The 15,910-nt window shown below is 36.7% G+C and overlaps 1 protein-coding gene across 1 annotated transcript in view; it reads left to right on the top strand.

Annotated features, from left to right (window-relative positions):
* Window positions 1-15,910, top strand: part of CCSER1 (coiled-coil serine rich protein 1) — a gene marked incomplete at its 5' end in the record, with an annotated part of 535,256 nt that overhangs the window by 172,953 nt on the left and 346,393 nt on the right. The window contains one exon of the mRNA XM_084203900.1: window positions 1,474-1,684. Coding sequence (XP_084060026.1) covers window positions 1,474-1,684 — 211 coding nt within the window. The remainder of the gene's footprint in view (window positions 1-1,473; window positions 1,685-15,910) is intronic.

The following is a 15,910-nucleotide window of genomic DNA, read 5'->3' as shown; positions in this document are numbered from 1 at the left end:
AAGTAATGTGCTTTTCTGCATACATACATCTTATGCAAGTGTAGATTCCAATAGTTTGAATAGGCTTCTTTTATAAATCTTTAAAAGTGGTATGTTATGATACTTCAGTTTCATAAGTTTTTTCTTTGATTTATACCTGGATCTGGTTTAAAGGCTATTAAACTGCAGTGGTTTAATATCCTTTAATCAAAAGGACCTTTACCATCCACCTTATATTTTTATTTTAAAGGATGCAAAATGCTCCACTCAAAGATGTTTCAGTGCATTTTAAAATTAAAACAGACTAATTGTTGTTGTTTTATGAGTCTTGAAGAGCCTGATATTTTAATTCCATTGGCCAACATGAGGATCTGTCCATGTGTGTGATCTCTGCTGTAAATTGCTTATCTAACATGTTTTTTTACTGCATATTACATAGCTTTCAAAATATAAAAATGAGCCATCCGTAAAAGACAGTTATAGTATCCTAATTTCCAGGTTTTTTAGTATGATAGTGGGAATTGTTTGTCTTAAGAAATTGCATGAATCTGGTTTTGTCTATGGATCCTATGAACCCAAAGCTAAGGAAAATCTTATGCGGGAAAATGTCTTTTGTCCTTCCAAATTATGGCAGAATCAGTTTTGTGTGGCATAAAAATTCAGAAAATTGGAACACTATTTTAAATGAATAATAATTGTGATTTTCTTCACTGCTTATGTGCTAGCATCTTTAATTGTACTGAGTTAATTTAGTATGACTTTCTTCATCATGGGAAAAATTATTAGATAACTTGTTCTGATATTAAAGGAAGATAGTGTCTATGCAGCAAAATAATGGTCTTTCATTACCTTTAAAGTCCATCAAAATCTTTCTGTGTCTTTAATAGATTCTCACCCACAACTTACCTTTTTTTTTGTTTCATATTCTGCTTATATAGCTTTAGTAGTAACTAAACCTAAGAGTGAGTACAGATTAATTAAATTCCATATTCCGTTTTATACAATAGCAGGTTCATCTTATGTCAATGGGCCAGCCCAGAAGGGAGTTTTGGTTTTTTTTGAGTTTAGGTTTTTTTTTTTTGGTTTTGTATATTTTTTTTCAGTTTTCTTTTCTTTCCGAGTTCTAAGTCAAAGCACATGGAAGTTTATTTGATTTAGCTTCTGAAAGTGCATGACAGATTTCATTTTTTTGTAAAGCTCAACTGAAATAAAATAGACCTGCAGAAGTTTTGCCCATAGGGTATTTTAAGAAAATTACTTTTTTCTGTAGGGCGTGAGCTAGAACATGATTTTAATTCCTGTAGAATATGGTCCTTTTACAAATGTGTATTTTATTGCTAGCACCATATGGCTACAAGTATGTTATAAAGGCCGTTCATGGTAGCGGGCTATAAAAGCAAATCTATGTGTCTTTAAGCTCAGAGGAACTACCACCCCCAAATTATTAGTTCTTTTTCATATTTTAGCGTTGACCTTTCTGTTTTCTCTCACAAGGAATCTATCCTTGAAGCTGTCGAAGGAGGTGGAGCCAGGAGAAGCCAGGCACCCCCGTGTCAGCCAGCTGGCTGGCAGCCCGTCTGTGGAGTGGCCTTTCACTGGGCTGGAAGAAGGTGGAGGCATTGAGTCTCTGCCCTTCAGACTGATGCTCCAAGACTGCACGGCTGTCAAGACATTGCTTCTGAAAATGAAGAGGGTTCTTCAAGAGGTAATCACCCACTTATTTGTTAGATTAATATATTTCAGCATTAATGAACCAGGCAGCCGAAAAGGGTCAGTAAAGTTTACGGACTTAATGTATTTTAATATGTCTTGAATGCATGGAATTGATGCAGAAGTATAAATAGTCATGCCTCAACATGGTGAAGGTCAGAAAGTTTATACATGAGCAGAATTTCAATGATCCTGCCATCTTGGTGTCCGGACTGTAAAGCTTTTTTTGAGCTTTTACTAAAAAGGGGACAGGGGAAGCCAACTTCTTCTGGTCACAATACATTTTATTGTTTTCTTCCAGCATTTTAGAGCTTTTCAGTTTTCTTACTGCAGTTGTTATCCATTATGAAGTCACATGGAATTCATTTAGAGGAGAAATGCAGAGGGGGAAAAAACTCTTAAGTAACAGTACTAGAGTTAGTATTGTAATTCTGCCGGCTTGGGTTTGTAAATGACGGCTGAAATCAGATTTTGTAGGCTGTTCACTGGGCCATTCCCAACAATTTCAAGAGTCCTGGCCTGTCTTGTCCTGCTATATTCTCCTACCTCCCCTATGGACTGCTGGTGTTGCTTTGAAAATTTCTTTTTCTGTTTGTCTTTAAAATTTTGGAGAAATAATTTATTTTTTTTTAATACTTTTCAGCTGTGGAACCTTTACTCAGGTATACACTGTGAGCTTTCATTTTCATTGTTAGAGAATTGCAGTTTGTGTAATGTTTTGATCTACAAGAAGGTTTTGTTTTTGTTCGTTTGTTTCTATCTATGTAGTTCATAGAAATACAGAAGAATTTATGTGCAGAGGGCTCTCTGGAGGTCTGTCTTCTCTACTCAAAGCAAGGCCAACTCAGGAGAGGTTGCTCAAATCCTTGTCCACTTAAACTTTTGTTACCTTAATGGGGTCTCCACATCATCTCTGGGTAACTGCTCCAATATGTGACTACATCATTGTTAACTTTTTTCCTGAAGATGAAGACAGAATTTATCCTGTTGAAGCTTCATGTAAGAAAGACTAAAAATAAATTGGGAGGTTTTACTGCCCACTTCAAGATCATCTGTATGTAAATTCAACTCTTGTCCTATCTGAAAAGATTTGTCAAAGGCTTGGCCCTGGTAGTTTGCAATTAGTCCTCCTAAACAGCATGGTTTTTGCTTTCCAGTTTCACAAAGAGCTTGATTTGTACTATATGGATCCTTAATGCACTTCTGAGTTACTGAATCCAGAACTGAAATAGTTAATTCTCCATTAGTTGCGTTTTTATATAATGTGAGAATATAGAGTGAATTTAAAGGATTTGTAATTTCATTTTATCTAGAATTAAATAAGAATTATGAAATTATATGACGTAGCAGTTCTAACATTCAGGTGGTGATATTGGCAGCATTCTCTGTTATTTCTAGTGGGAATAATTCTATAATGCTCAGAAAAGGTCATTGTTACCATGATGGTAAGTGCAAGAATTTTAGTTTTAACTTAGAGTTCCATTAAACTTGTGTAAGAATCTACTGTTATTTTCTCTTTGAAAATATGTCGTACCTTTCAGTGCTTCATCTTTAAAAACAATCACCAGGTGATCTCCACAAAAGGAACATAAGGTATTTCATGTGACTCACTGGAATTTCATGCCCACTTACTAATACCTCCTTATGTAACTCATTGCTCTTATTTTTTTCATCCTGATCATTCAGTCTTTTACTTATTTGTTCCTTTGTACTATATAATTTTCATCTCTCCAACTGGCTATAGCACAGTGTGTCTCTGTAGTTTTCTTTTTGTGTTGCCCTATGAAATCAAAATGGCCTTTTCCTAATCCTACATTTGGATGTCCATATGTGCTGTAATTTACCTTGAAAGAACCTGAGTAGCTGCTTTGAACAATCAAGGACATGACTCTGAAATATGTTAGAAATTTATATTGAAATGACACAACTTATTTTCTTTAGATATTTAGACATTTATATGTTTATGTCACTTTTAAATTATTAGTAAAAGATTACAGGAAAATATAATCTCATAAAATTGAAATATTGTATTGAAGAATCTGATAAATAAGTCATCTGAGCATACTTAGCAGACAGTTTGCATGGAGAAGATTCCTTACTTCCATTGCAACTAGGTGCAATTTTTTCATCCAAGAATTACTTCTGCCCCAACCAATATTATAAATCAAACTTAGAAGAGTACAGAACAAAAGACATAAAAGAAAAATTCTTTCCTTACTGTGGAATGCTCAGGCATTTTTACATGTAGTAAAGCATGATCTCTGGCAGTCTTTTATAGAATTGAAATATTCTATACTTGCAAGAGTGTAAAATAAGATCTGTTTTTAAAAATAATATGTCATGTGTTTTCATCCACTTCAAAAATACACAAAGTGTACAAATGGCATGGGGAAAATTATATGGGTTACCACAAAAAAAAAGTTGCACTATTTCTGTTTTATGGCTGATATTACCCATAGAAGAAGGAGTTACAGTAGTGTATACCTCTTTATTGAAAAATAACATGCTAATTGAGTTAAAATATTAGCCCTGTTATTCAATGTAATCCTTCTTCTTAAGCACTGAGCGCTGCTTCTAAGGAATAATTTAATTATGATCTGCCAAAATGTAATACTAGCTAGTAAAATATGCTTTTTTTGCTGCAGTTTCTTGTAATTGAAGAATCTAAATGGAAAAACTGCATGCAATATATGCTGTGCTGCAGACTTAGAGACTTGTTATTAGTCTTATCTTGAAAAGGGAAATTGAAGACATGGCAGTAACTTTCAAGACAGAGAATGTTATTTAATAAAAGCTAATGAATGATCGTTCAATTAAGAGAATTAATTGCCATTTCACTTTCAGTGAAAAAGCCTTGAAAATGTCTACTAGTAATTCTTTATGGGTTGGGCCATGCAAGGCTCATAAGGCAGATTGTTACTCAGGGTTTTGGGAACCTCATTGAACAAAGCTGGATAGTCTGGAGGGCCCTGGCATGTGAGGAAACTTGGTGATTTTCCAAGTGCTCCGGAAGATCTCTCTCAGTCTGGTCTGCAGCTTTTTCTCACGGATGTTCCATTTCTGACAGACAAATCTGTGATAAATTGTGTAACCAAGGCCTGTGGGATGCATAATTTAATGAAAAAGTACTACCAGAGAATTACCCATATCACCCAGCATGGGCAGCTTGATAAAAGCCACTTCAGCACAGCGGACAGTGCAAGCTGTTTAGCAGCCTGTCCATGATTTTGTGGTTTCCCTTATCTCTCCCGCTCTTGGAGGTTTATTTTGACTGTTTGGTTTTTGGTTTTTTTATTTTCTCAAAGTCTTTCTAGTACTGACCTTTTTGTCAGTAGTAGCTCCTCTCATTTGAAAAAGAGAAGACAAGAAAATAGGAGTTGGATGGATGAAATTGGGAGCTTTATCCACTCCTAAGAAATTGATTCTTTACCTTCTGACTTGAGACAGGCCTCTCTGCTCTGAATGTTTCTTCAATTATTCTCTGTCATTTTTTTCTCCCTCATTTTGAGGGGAAAGTATAGAACAATTGATGTTCTATACTTTCAAGGTTTTATAACATTTCTGGCAACCGATTGATTGTGTTTGGCCAATGAGCTTCTGCAAACTCAACTGTAGCTTCTTTCTCACCCATTGCTATCAGCAATAATGAATATATAGTGCCTCTTAGCCAAGCAGTATGTTGGCTTTCCTGTACTCTTCCAGATGAGAATGAAATTATTTCCATCTGTTAACTTTTTTTATGGCTTGAGTTATAGCTGGCTTCAGCAATGTTGAAGTCTGGCTAATCGAGGGGACATTTAAGGGCTTTGCCTTTTTAAAAATCTTTGGTCGAACACGTCAGGCAGAGACATAAGAGCAAAACTTGTATGACTTTGGCTTTGTGCCTAGCCAGAGAAGGTCTTTATGCTGAAATAAACAGAATGGAAAAATACAGCTGTATTGGGAAGGAATTCATGTAGTCAGTGATAATGGGGTTTTGTTCAAACTTTAGTTGTTGAGCTTGTAGATTAATTTTACTGAGTGCCATACTAAAAAGAAAATCTTTAGCCTTGTTGAAATAAGGTAATATTTTCTATGTGTTCTTTATGCAATATATTGTTTATCAGCTGCATAATTCTACTTTTAGGTACTTTGAAGGGTCTGTCAGAAGTGATCTTACTGCTTGCTTGTCTAGAAGACTAAGATATGTTGTCTATATGTTTGTGTGATTTGGAAGATAAATTATTCAGCCCATGTTTTTTGGTTTTTTTTGGAGCTCTGCAAAACATCATGCAGGCTATGGAGTTTTAGCTAATTGCTACAATTAGCAATAGGACTAAGTCACTTTGGACATGTATTGCATACTGTGTTTTACTAATTAATCATTTATTTTATGGAGGGAAATTGCAGCTGCCTGTGGCTGTCATTAAAAGTTAATGTGTCCGATATAGTGTCTTTAGATTACAGTTGGAAAAAAAAAATCTCAGAAAAAAAAGAGAAATGTGGAAAATTATGTCAAAATTGCTGAGAGACAGGCCATTAGTGTTGCCTGAGATTAGTGGGGCAGAGTGATACCACTCAGGCTGCAATTAGTCTGTCAGATATCAGTGACTGCATTACTTCTCCCCATGCATCTTTCACCTCATCAGTAAAATAAGCATAATTATAGAGTCCCCTTTTATACTGCACTTGCAATCCACTGATGGAAAGTACTGAGAGAAAGCTAATTGCTGTTTGCTAATTGCTGGTCAATATGGAATTGGCCTTAAACTATGGTTTTTAGAGACGTTAAAGCATTTCCTTCAGTCCTCTGTGAAATGTATTATATTTGCTAATACTGTGTTAGCCATACTAGGAACCAATTGCAAGTTGAATACCCTATAAAATACTGCAGGTTTTCTTCCTTTAAGTAACTTTGTAATTAACCACTGTGGCATTGCTGCTTTATTCAACAAGTCTGCATCTAATGCAGTCCCTTTTATCAAGTAATTCGTGCTGGAAATTGGTTGTTCCTTCATTTCATGGTATGTTGACACTGCATATACTCATAAATTTAAATAAATACTGATGAAAGTGTACTAGATTTAGTAAGAGAATTCAAATTTATCATATTAAATTGGCTTTTTCACTTGGAAATATACACTGGCATACCCATGCCCAGCTGGTTGCAAAGACAGGCAGCACACCCCATAGTTGCACTTCAAGTGATTTTTTTTTTTCCAGGAGTGTATCTCAGAGTAGTAGGGAATATTGGGAACAAGTGGATATCAGGTATTCACTTCAGCAGTGAAGATGTTTTATTCTAAGATTATCCATTATAAGGTATTTAATAGCAATGAACAAACCAAATGTCAGCTATTTAGTTGTACACTTTCATGGTACAGGAACAAGTCTGTCCATTCCATGTGAAGGCTCTTAAGCAGATCTGGCACCTGGCTGACAGGCCTGTGGATTCTGGGAGCCTCCTTCCAGCCCTGCTTGTAGAAGGGCATCACATTTGCTAACCTTCAATCAATTGGGACCTCCCTTGTGAGCCAGGACAGGGGGTAAGTGATTGAAAATGGCTCAGTGAGCTCTTCCACCAGCTCCCTTAGTACCCTTGGGTGGATCCTGTCTGGCCCCATAGTTGTGTGCATGTCTAGCAGGTTGCTGGCCATTGCCCCTTGGATTATGGTGGTTTTATTTTGCTCCCTGCCCGTCTTCCAGCTCTGAGGAAAATTGATCTTACTACTAAAGATGGATGCAAAGGCAGCATTATGTTCCTTATCCTTTGTCACTTTGTTTCCCCCTGGATCCACTAAAGGGTAGAGAGTCTCCTAAACCCTTCTTTTGTTGTTTATGTATTTATATAAACTTTTTTGTTGTTTTTTTTTGTGGCAGTAGCTAAATTAATTTCTAGTTGGTTTTCATACCTTCTAATTTTCTCCCAGTGTAACCTCCTGAAGTCTTTGTAGTCCTCCTGATTTTCCTGCCTTTTCTTGCAAAGATCTCAAGTCATCTTTTTTTCCCTGAAGTTCCAATCAAAGCTTGCTGTTCAGCCTCACCGGTTATCTTCCCTGCCAGCTTGTCTTTTGGCACATGGGGATGGGCTGTTCCTGTGCCATTAAAATTTCTTTCCTGAAGAATGTCCAGCCTTCCTGGACTCCTTTTCTCTTAAGGATCTTAGTTCTTTATCACAGATGCTCCTGGACAGTGTGGTTATTTGCTGGCACTCCTGGAGTACTTTAGAGTGTGAGCTCACAGGTTGGGATGGGCGCACAACTCTGGGCCTCTGTGGGGTCACGCTAATCCTGGCTCAGTGAAAAGACCTTCTGAATTGGTTCAGCTCAGTTATCAGTTTGTCATTGCCCATGCTCATGTTGAAGTTCTGTTGAAGGCCACATTCAGAATGTTTTTTGAGCAACACTTTGACATTATCAGTCTGAAATGAATACCCTTAGTTTTTAATACTGAAAATGGAAAATTTCTCTGTTTCTGTTGTATTTTTTCTGCCACTGGCTTAGCGGTTTAATCTTTGTAGATTACATGTGTCTGTGTGCTACAGCCTCCCTGAAACCAGATTGACTATGAAACAAGTTCTCTTCCACATATAGAGGTGCTGGTGATAGAAGTATCTACTCCATGTATTCAGAAAGAAAGTGATGAGTTTTCTTATCTCTCCTGTGGTTGTCTGAGTGAAACATTTTCATATGGCAGGGCAGTGTGGTCCAGGTCAGCACAGATTTGCATAGATTGTGCCCCAGCCTCCTCAACAAGCCAGGTCTTAGCACCTTGGAAAGAGGCATTAAAAATAGTAACCCTATTAATATGTACTGTTGCTACATCAGCAGTTCTGTGCATTTGGCTGTGATTAACCTGTGACTGAACACCATAAAATTATAACTGTTGCAGAACTGAAACCATTTTCTCATTTAGTACTTCCATGGTTTTGATCAGTGGCTGCAGGTCAGCCAGGTAAATCCCACCAAGTGAGCTGATCACACCAATTGCATTTTGGGATAAATCCACAAATACCAAGAAGTGCATTGCAAAATAATGAGCAAGTGGTGGAAGAAATCCAGAATGTCTGCAAGAGTCTATAGAAGGAATTGATTATACTAAGTTGTTAGGGTTTATGAGTATTTTGAATTAAATGACAGTAGGTAGATGGAAGAATTTCTGATAAAAACATACATAATACTGCCAGGTTTAACAAATGTCCCAATAAGTTACCCAGTTATCCAGGGTTTTTTTTAAGGAAAAACTGATTAAAAGTAGGAGTGGGATGAAGATGAGCACACAGCATCTAAGCTTCGTTATAATTGATTTCCCTGCAAATTTGTTATTGTTATGAAAATACCAACTCATCAAACAGTTTAGTAGTTTACAAAGAGCATTTTATATGAGTTTTATAGCTGGTGCCATTACCTTTAAGTCAAATAGGTTAAAACCAAAACAAATTATCCTAATCCAAGTAGTCTCTCAGCTTCTGAAGTCGAACATTACATTACCCCTATGTATTAGGATTTTTTTTTCCTCATGATAGGTTTCAGTGTCTTCCTTTCCAGACATTGAAAAATGACTGGTTCTATAGATAAAGCAGTGAAACTGGTAATATTCAACTGTTGCTGTAAATTGCTGTAAGAAGAATTACAATTGCTTTAATTGGTGTTCAAGAAGAGTAAAAGGTAACAGATAAAAATATAGGTCTAAGACAGTGGAGTGCCAGCTGTACATGCAGTTACCCATTTCAATATTTGTGTTCATTTATGACCATAAGAATGACTATGCAGAGTTTCAATTTGATCTCTTAATTATCTCTAATGCCTTGGTCATGCAGAATTTTCAAATGAGTGCTAGCGTAGTCACAAGATAAATGCTCACACTTTGTAGCATAGCTGGATCCTGGCATAGCTCTGTGCTGCAGATTTGTTTAATGTTTTCTCTGCACACTGCATTCTATTACTTTGCAGCCCAGTTATCAGAACAGGGCTGATCATCTTTCTAGTGGGAGAAAGAAAACATATGAGAAATGCTGATAAAGCATGCTTACAACTGAGCACCCTGATCTAATAGATGTCATCTCTGCTCACTGCAGGGCAGTTGGACTGTTAGGATTTTATGGTTTTGACAGAAAATAATAGTGCTGATTTTGTGCAGTCTGGCTCCAGTTGAATTCATGAAGATGAAGTGGTTTGGTTCAAGGCTTACGTGATGAATGCCAGGGACAGAAAAAGAAAGATTTTTTTCTTTTTTTTGAAAAGTATTTAGAAATTGCACATCAGGAAGATATCCTACACCTGGTTATGTAATTGTCCAGAGCCACTTGGTAGGACACATGCATTTTTTATGAGTGTTTGCTGTATCTAAAGAAATACTGCATATGTCCAATAGTCTGTATTTCACTCCATTATGTACCTTAATATTACAAATACAGCAGTTCTCTGCCTCTGGTCAGAGCCTCAGCTGGGTGGGAAATAGCACAGGTGCATTTTATCCAGATGGGACTTTGTGCCTTGTCAGAATGCTGCTCTCTTCATCTTTCTTTCTTCTTACATGTTTGTGTTCATGGTGAGTTCCATTTACAGAGACAATGATCATCCATGTGATGAAGAGCTCATGGATGTAACATGCGAAGTTGCTCATGCCTAGGAATTGTTTTTAAATCTAAATTGACAACTCTCCTCTGTTTTCCCTCCTGGATTTAACAAAAAGTACTCAAAGTTGTCAGGTGAATGCAATATCCTCATCTGCAAGCTGACGAGGAAGATTCTTCTTTTAATCATCAGCTCTTGTGTCAAATCTCTGTGAAGATAATCAGAATAGGAGCAAATATGTGTTCAGAGATAACTGATGTTGCCCCAGCAGAAATTCAACATGTCATAAAGCAGCCAAGGAAGTTGTCAAACTATCTTTACACCTCTTTTAAGCGGGATAAATAGAATGAATGACTAGCTAAGGATCACTTATACCCTAGAAATTTTGTTTCTTTTATGTGGCACTATTTTTCCTGTCCCTTCCAGGCAAATCAGTATGGTGGGGTTTTGGGAGGGTTTGGTTTTGTTTTTAAACTTTTTATTTTGCTTTATTACGTGAAGAAAACAAATCTCTGATCACAGGTACAAACTGCCACTGTGGAAATAGAGGAGCAGTTTCCATTACTTGCCACCCCATGCAAAAATCACTTCTAAATATTATTCTTCACCTTTCATTTAAGCTATGGTATAAAATTAGATCAGTGGTGAAATAAGTTCTTAAATCTCCAGTGTACAGCCATGCCAGCTCATTTGTGTTAAGACCTCTGTTGCTAATGAACTTTGTGTGGTAGCATAGAGAAAGAAGGCACTATTTGGGTCAGGCCTTTTGCTAATAAAATGAACATTTTTCTCACCAGTCCCTGACCCCTTTTTGTTTTCCACCTCTACGCTTTGTGATGCAGCTTTGGATCAGTTGGTGTTTTACACTTGTGTTCCTACACTCATGCACAGTGCTGTGGAACAATTGCTTTCAAAATTAATACTGGCAGGGTGCACATAGAAAGAGACAGTTTAGTGGGTCTGAATGGTTTATAGCTAAAAGATTTAACTACAGGTATCACTTAATAAGTGAGCAAATCTCGCACATGAGCAGGACCTTTCCTGATTTGCCCATCAGAAAGAAGAACTTTGTATTCCTTTTTTGTAGATTGCTTTTGTATTGAAACAGAGATTAGCCTTCTTAGAGTAGTCAAACTGAACATTCAAGGGAGAGTTTTAGATAACCCATGTAAAAATATTGTTGGATCATACTGACTTTCGTAAAACTAGTCAACTAGAGCATAAGTTTTGCTGTCTAGTTTTTTATTTCAGCAAAGCTTTCTTTCAAAGTTCATTGAGGCAGTGGAGAGCTCTGCCTTGATGTTAGTGAGCTCGGGACTCCCTGAATGAGTATGACAATGACATCAAAATGGATTCACACTCACAGGTTCTGTTTGCACATGGTTGTCATTATAATTCACATTTTGGTGGGCCTGACTACCTTTTTTCATTAGAATTGTGTCTGTGGGTAAAATGTGAGTATATAGCTGTATAGTAATTATGCATTTCTACAATAAATTACTTAGGAAGATATATATGTGCTTTTGTAATACATACATAACTCCACAGTTCTCACAGATATACCTAAAATATGCCACTGTCTCTTGCTAGTGGCACTGATGGCTGCATTGAATTTGCTCTAGAAAGTGAACCCATACCAAAAGTCTTATATAATTTCCGAAAGAAAGTATTTTTAAAATATGCTTTAGGCTGAGCTTTTCTAACCTACTTCTTTCTGTCATTGCATTGTTCTTCACAACTGATTTTTCTAATGAATATGAATTTCTACTGTATTTCTTTTGACTTCTGTGATGAAGCTCTTTCTAAGTTGTGTCAGTCTTTATTAAGATGCCATTATGTTTTGACAATGCAAGCTCCATCAGTATGTTTTGTAGGCCATATTTTACCGCATGCTGTAGTTTGATGATACAATACAATATTTGACTCTTGGTTTGTTTATTCATATAATTGATTTTTTTTTCACAACTTCAGCATTTTTCTGATTATCTTGTGTTTATGGCATCTTTTTCCAGCTTCTTGAGCAATTTATTAGGATGATTCACTTGCTCAAAATATAATTTTTTACTATTTATATCCCAGCTTTTACAAAAAATATAATTACATAGCATTATTTGGATAAATTATTTTCTCACATTCTAGTCACTTCAGGACTTGGATTATGTGCAGCTTAATTGGGTAGGATTAGTAGGAATTAGTATAAAATAGAATCCTAGTATTAAAATTAGTACCGAATAGTCTTCTCTTTATTTTGATATTATTCAGTTTCCTTCCCCTATATATTTGTATCTGAATGCTGCAGAGGATCTTAGAGAAGTGTTTCTAAATATCTTGGCAATATTTAAGTCATAGAAAAAAAAATTAGTTTTGTATGAACTTTGGTCCTATAATATTGTCATTGCATAATGCTGTGTTCTTCACAGTGTTTAAATGGGTGCTGTTTATAAGTGATTTTCAGAACTGTGGACAGATAAATGAAATGCAGTGTGGTCTTGCAGAGCCTACTTTAAAAAAAAATGATATATTTTTAGTTTGATACAGTGTCTTGTGGAATCTGTTTCTGTCAGAGTTGGGAGAAGATGTAGAATGGTGTTAATTTCAAAGCCAGTGCTTACTTTTATTCATGTAGTAGAATTAGTGTATAAATAGATATATGGTGAGTCTTCAAGACCACATTATTCTTGTGCTGATATTTTAATTTTTTAAAATTTCATTTAGTTTTGTTTGTGCCATGGTTGCAGTGCAGAACTTTATTCCATTTATACGGAATACAGACAGGAATTAACCTTTTTGGACATGCTGGGAACTGAAACTCCTTGTTCTTATGGAACTGTTTCAATGTGTCAGAATAATAAAAATTTACATACCTTTAAACTACTATTTCATTCAGGTCTTTTGGGGAAATGCAATACCAGCAGTGATAGCTTTGCTCCTGTGTGTCATTCAGAAAGGATTCTCTGTTCAAGTTATACCCAGAAAAAAACCCTCTTCATTTATTCCATCTTGGTTTTAATGTTAAATTGCAAATTCTTGCCATTATCTAGAATATAGCTGCAAAAGGGAGAGAGAGCAAAGCACAGATGCAAAAATAGCAACAGGAGAAAAGTGGTGAGTTAGGAATTAAATGTAGAAATGCTTTCCTGGATGGGGGGTGGTTGTTTGAGCTAGTCTGGCACCCTGGCAGGCTTGCTTCTGTATTTGGTATTTGCTGAAGCAAGTAGTTTATCCTGACAGTAACTTTGCCAGTACTGCAAGAAACCTATTTCACTAAGATTAACACTTTCTCCCTTGTTTCTAAGGGCAAATATGCTTAATGTCTTGTTTCTGGATCTTCTTGTCATCTCTCTCTTCTGTGGTTTGTGTGTATATGCTTTAGCAAGTGCCTACATAAACTCCAGAAGTAAGATCAAGCAGCTGAGCTCTTCAGCTTTCTTAAGGTGGTGGGGGATTTTTTTTTTTGGTGGTTTTTTTGTTTTTTGGACTTTTTTGGTTTTTTTGTTTAGTTGCTTTGTTCTGTTTTTTTTTTTTGTTGGTTTTTTAAAATTGTTTTTTGATGGAGCTGGGGGGTTAATACAGTTTGCTATTGCAAGAATATGAGCTCCAACCACAAGGGAAAGCAAGAGGACTAAGGTTTGGGGTAGTCATTATTCCAGATGGCTTTTGGAGGAGTAACATAAAATATTCATGTACTGTCTGATGAAATCCTTGTGGCTTTGCCCCATGCCATTTTTCAGGGCCTTCTTGCTCATTGCTATGGTAAGAAGTTCACTCAGCTGCTTTTGAAGGAAAAAAAAATTGAAGGAGTGAAAAAAGAGAGAGAGAAAAAAAGTATTTATAATTGCATAATGTACAGCATTTATTCTGACTTGGAAGGATGCTGGTAGTGAGATTGTGAGGCTTCTATATTCCTACATTAGGGCTTAAGGCAAAGCTTTATTTAGAGAGGTTTCTGCCCAGCAAAAAGCACTGGTAGTTTGTAATACTGGCAGTTAGAGAAGATATTTTGTACCCTGGATACCAGTAAAGAGGGGGTTTGTACCAAAGCACTGTTCAGTTTCATGCCATGATTGGCAGACTACAGCTGAAATTAAAATAATGACATTAATTTAAAATAGCTAATTTTTTTCAGGAAACTCAAGCACAAACTAGTTTGTGTGTTTTTCTGATTTTGATGTGGACTCATTTCAGCAATTTTAATTTTGATTAAAAGCAACAAATCTGAAATCTGCCTTTTTTATCAGTTCCAAGTGCTGATCCTGCTTCAAGTCATGGTCTTGCAGCAGAAGTAATTAGATAATCACTAGCACAGTTTTTGCCATGGGTGCCTGAATTCCAGTTTTCCACTTGACTCCAGTGCCCAGCAGCTCAGTTGCATCACGATGCACAGCCCTACATGAAGCACATGAAGTCAGTCTGGCAACTTGAATTTAAAAGAACCTCTTCACAGGTGTTCCTCATGCACTGACCATCTAGAAAGGCCCAGCCCAGATCAGCCATCCAAGCTGACATGCAATAATTGGGGTGTTGCACCCACTGAGGACAAAACCTCCTGTGGCTGTATTTCTCTTCACAGAGAAAAGCAAGGCACAACCTCCCACTTCTGTTCTTGTGTGTGAAGCCAAATGCAGTCACCAAAACTGACTTCTGGAAACAGTGACTTTTTTCTACACAGACTGTATCTATGTAGAAACTAATTTTTCTAAGCACATCCTTAGATAACATTGAATGGTGGGCTTATAGTGGTGATTGTAGTACTTTTAACTTCTGTTGCAGTAGAATAAAAAAATTATGACAGTATGATTTTACAGGGGTATTTAGGGTCTAGAGGGGAAACCATATGAGGAGAGGCTGAGACCACTTGGTTTGGTAAGCCTGGAGAAGATGGATCTGAGGGGGAAGGTCTCATAATGGTGTACAGCTTCCTCATGAGGGTAAGCAGAGGGACAGGTACCCATCTCTTCACTCTCAAGACCCAAGGGAGCAACGTGAAGTGGTGACATGGGTAGTTTAGTTTGGATATCAGGAAAAGGCTCCTCACCTAGACGGTGAAAAAGCAAAAAAAAAAAAAAAAGCACTGAAAACCTAGTTTAAATTAGATTAAATTTAGTTTAATTTAGATTAAATTTAGAGAGGCAGGGGTCTCAACAGCTTGACAGCATTTTCACATACAAGGCCTTTGTGGGCACCAAGTAGCTTCTGTGTCTCTGTGCGGCACGGATGTATCCTGATCGGTGCTGGGTTTATAGCTCTGTTCTTCTGCATGCTAATGGGGAATTGTGCAGTCATCAGTTTTATTTTTAATGTGTGCCTATTGCAGTTGTTTTGCCTTGGACTAGGAAGGGAAAAGGCTGTGGAAATTAAAAAGCTTTGTTGTTGTTATTGTCATTTGATTGATTACAGCGCAGAAAAGTTACAGTATAGGTTGGTGCAGGCTAAGTCTATTTACAAAACAAATCTTTACCTGTAACTAGAAAAAATATTGTCTTGCTTTAATGTAACCTTAAGACTTTTTAAAGCCAAATCAATTTCACAAGTTAGGTGTTTGAAAAGGTTCATGATTGTTTCACCTGTACCTCCAGTGTGCCATCAAATTCCAGATAGGAGTTGGACAAAAGGCTCTTCACACCTACTTCTGGAGAACAGGGATGATGCTGCTTAATCTGCATTTG

The sequence above is a fragment of the Fringilla coelebs genome (assembly GCF_963513975.1).
Source record: "Fringilla coelebs genome assembly, chromosome: 4".
In the NCBI taxonomy this organism is placed as follows: domain Eukaryota; kingdom Metazoa; phylum Chordata; class Aves; order Passeriformes; family Fringillidae; genus Fringilla; species Fringilla coelebs.
This window is presented reverse-complemented; position numbering and strand designations above follow the sequence as displayed.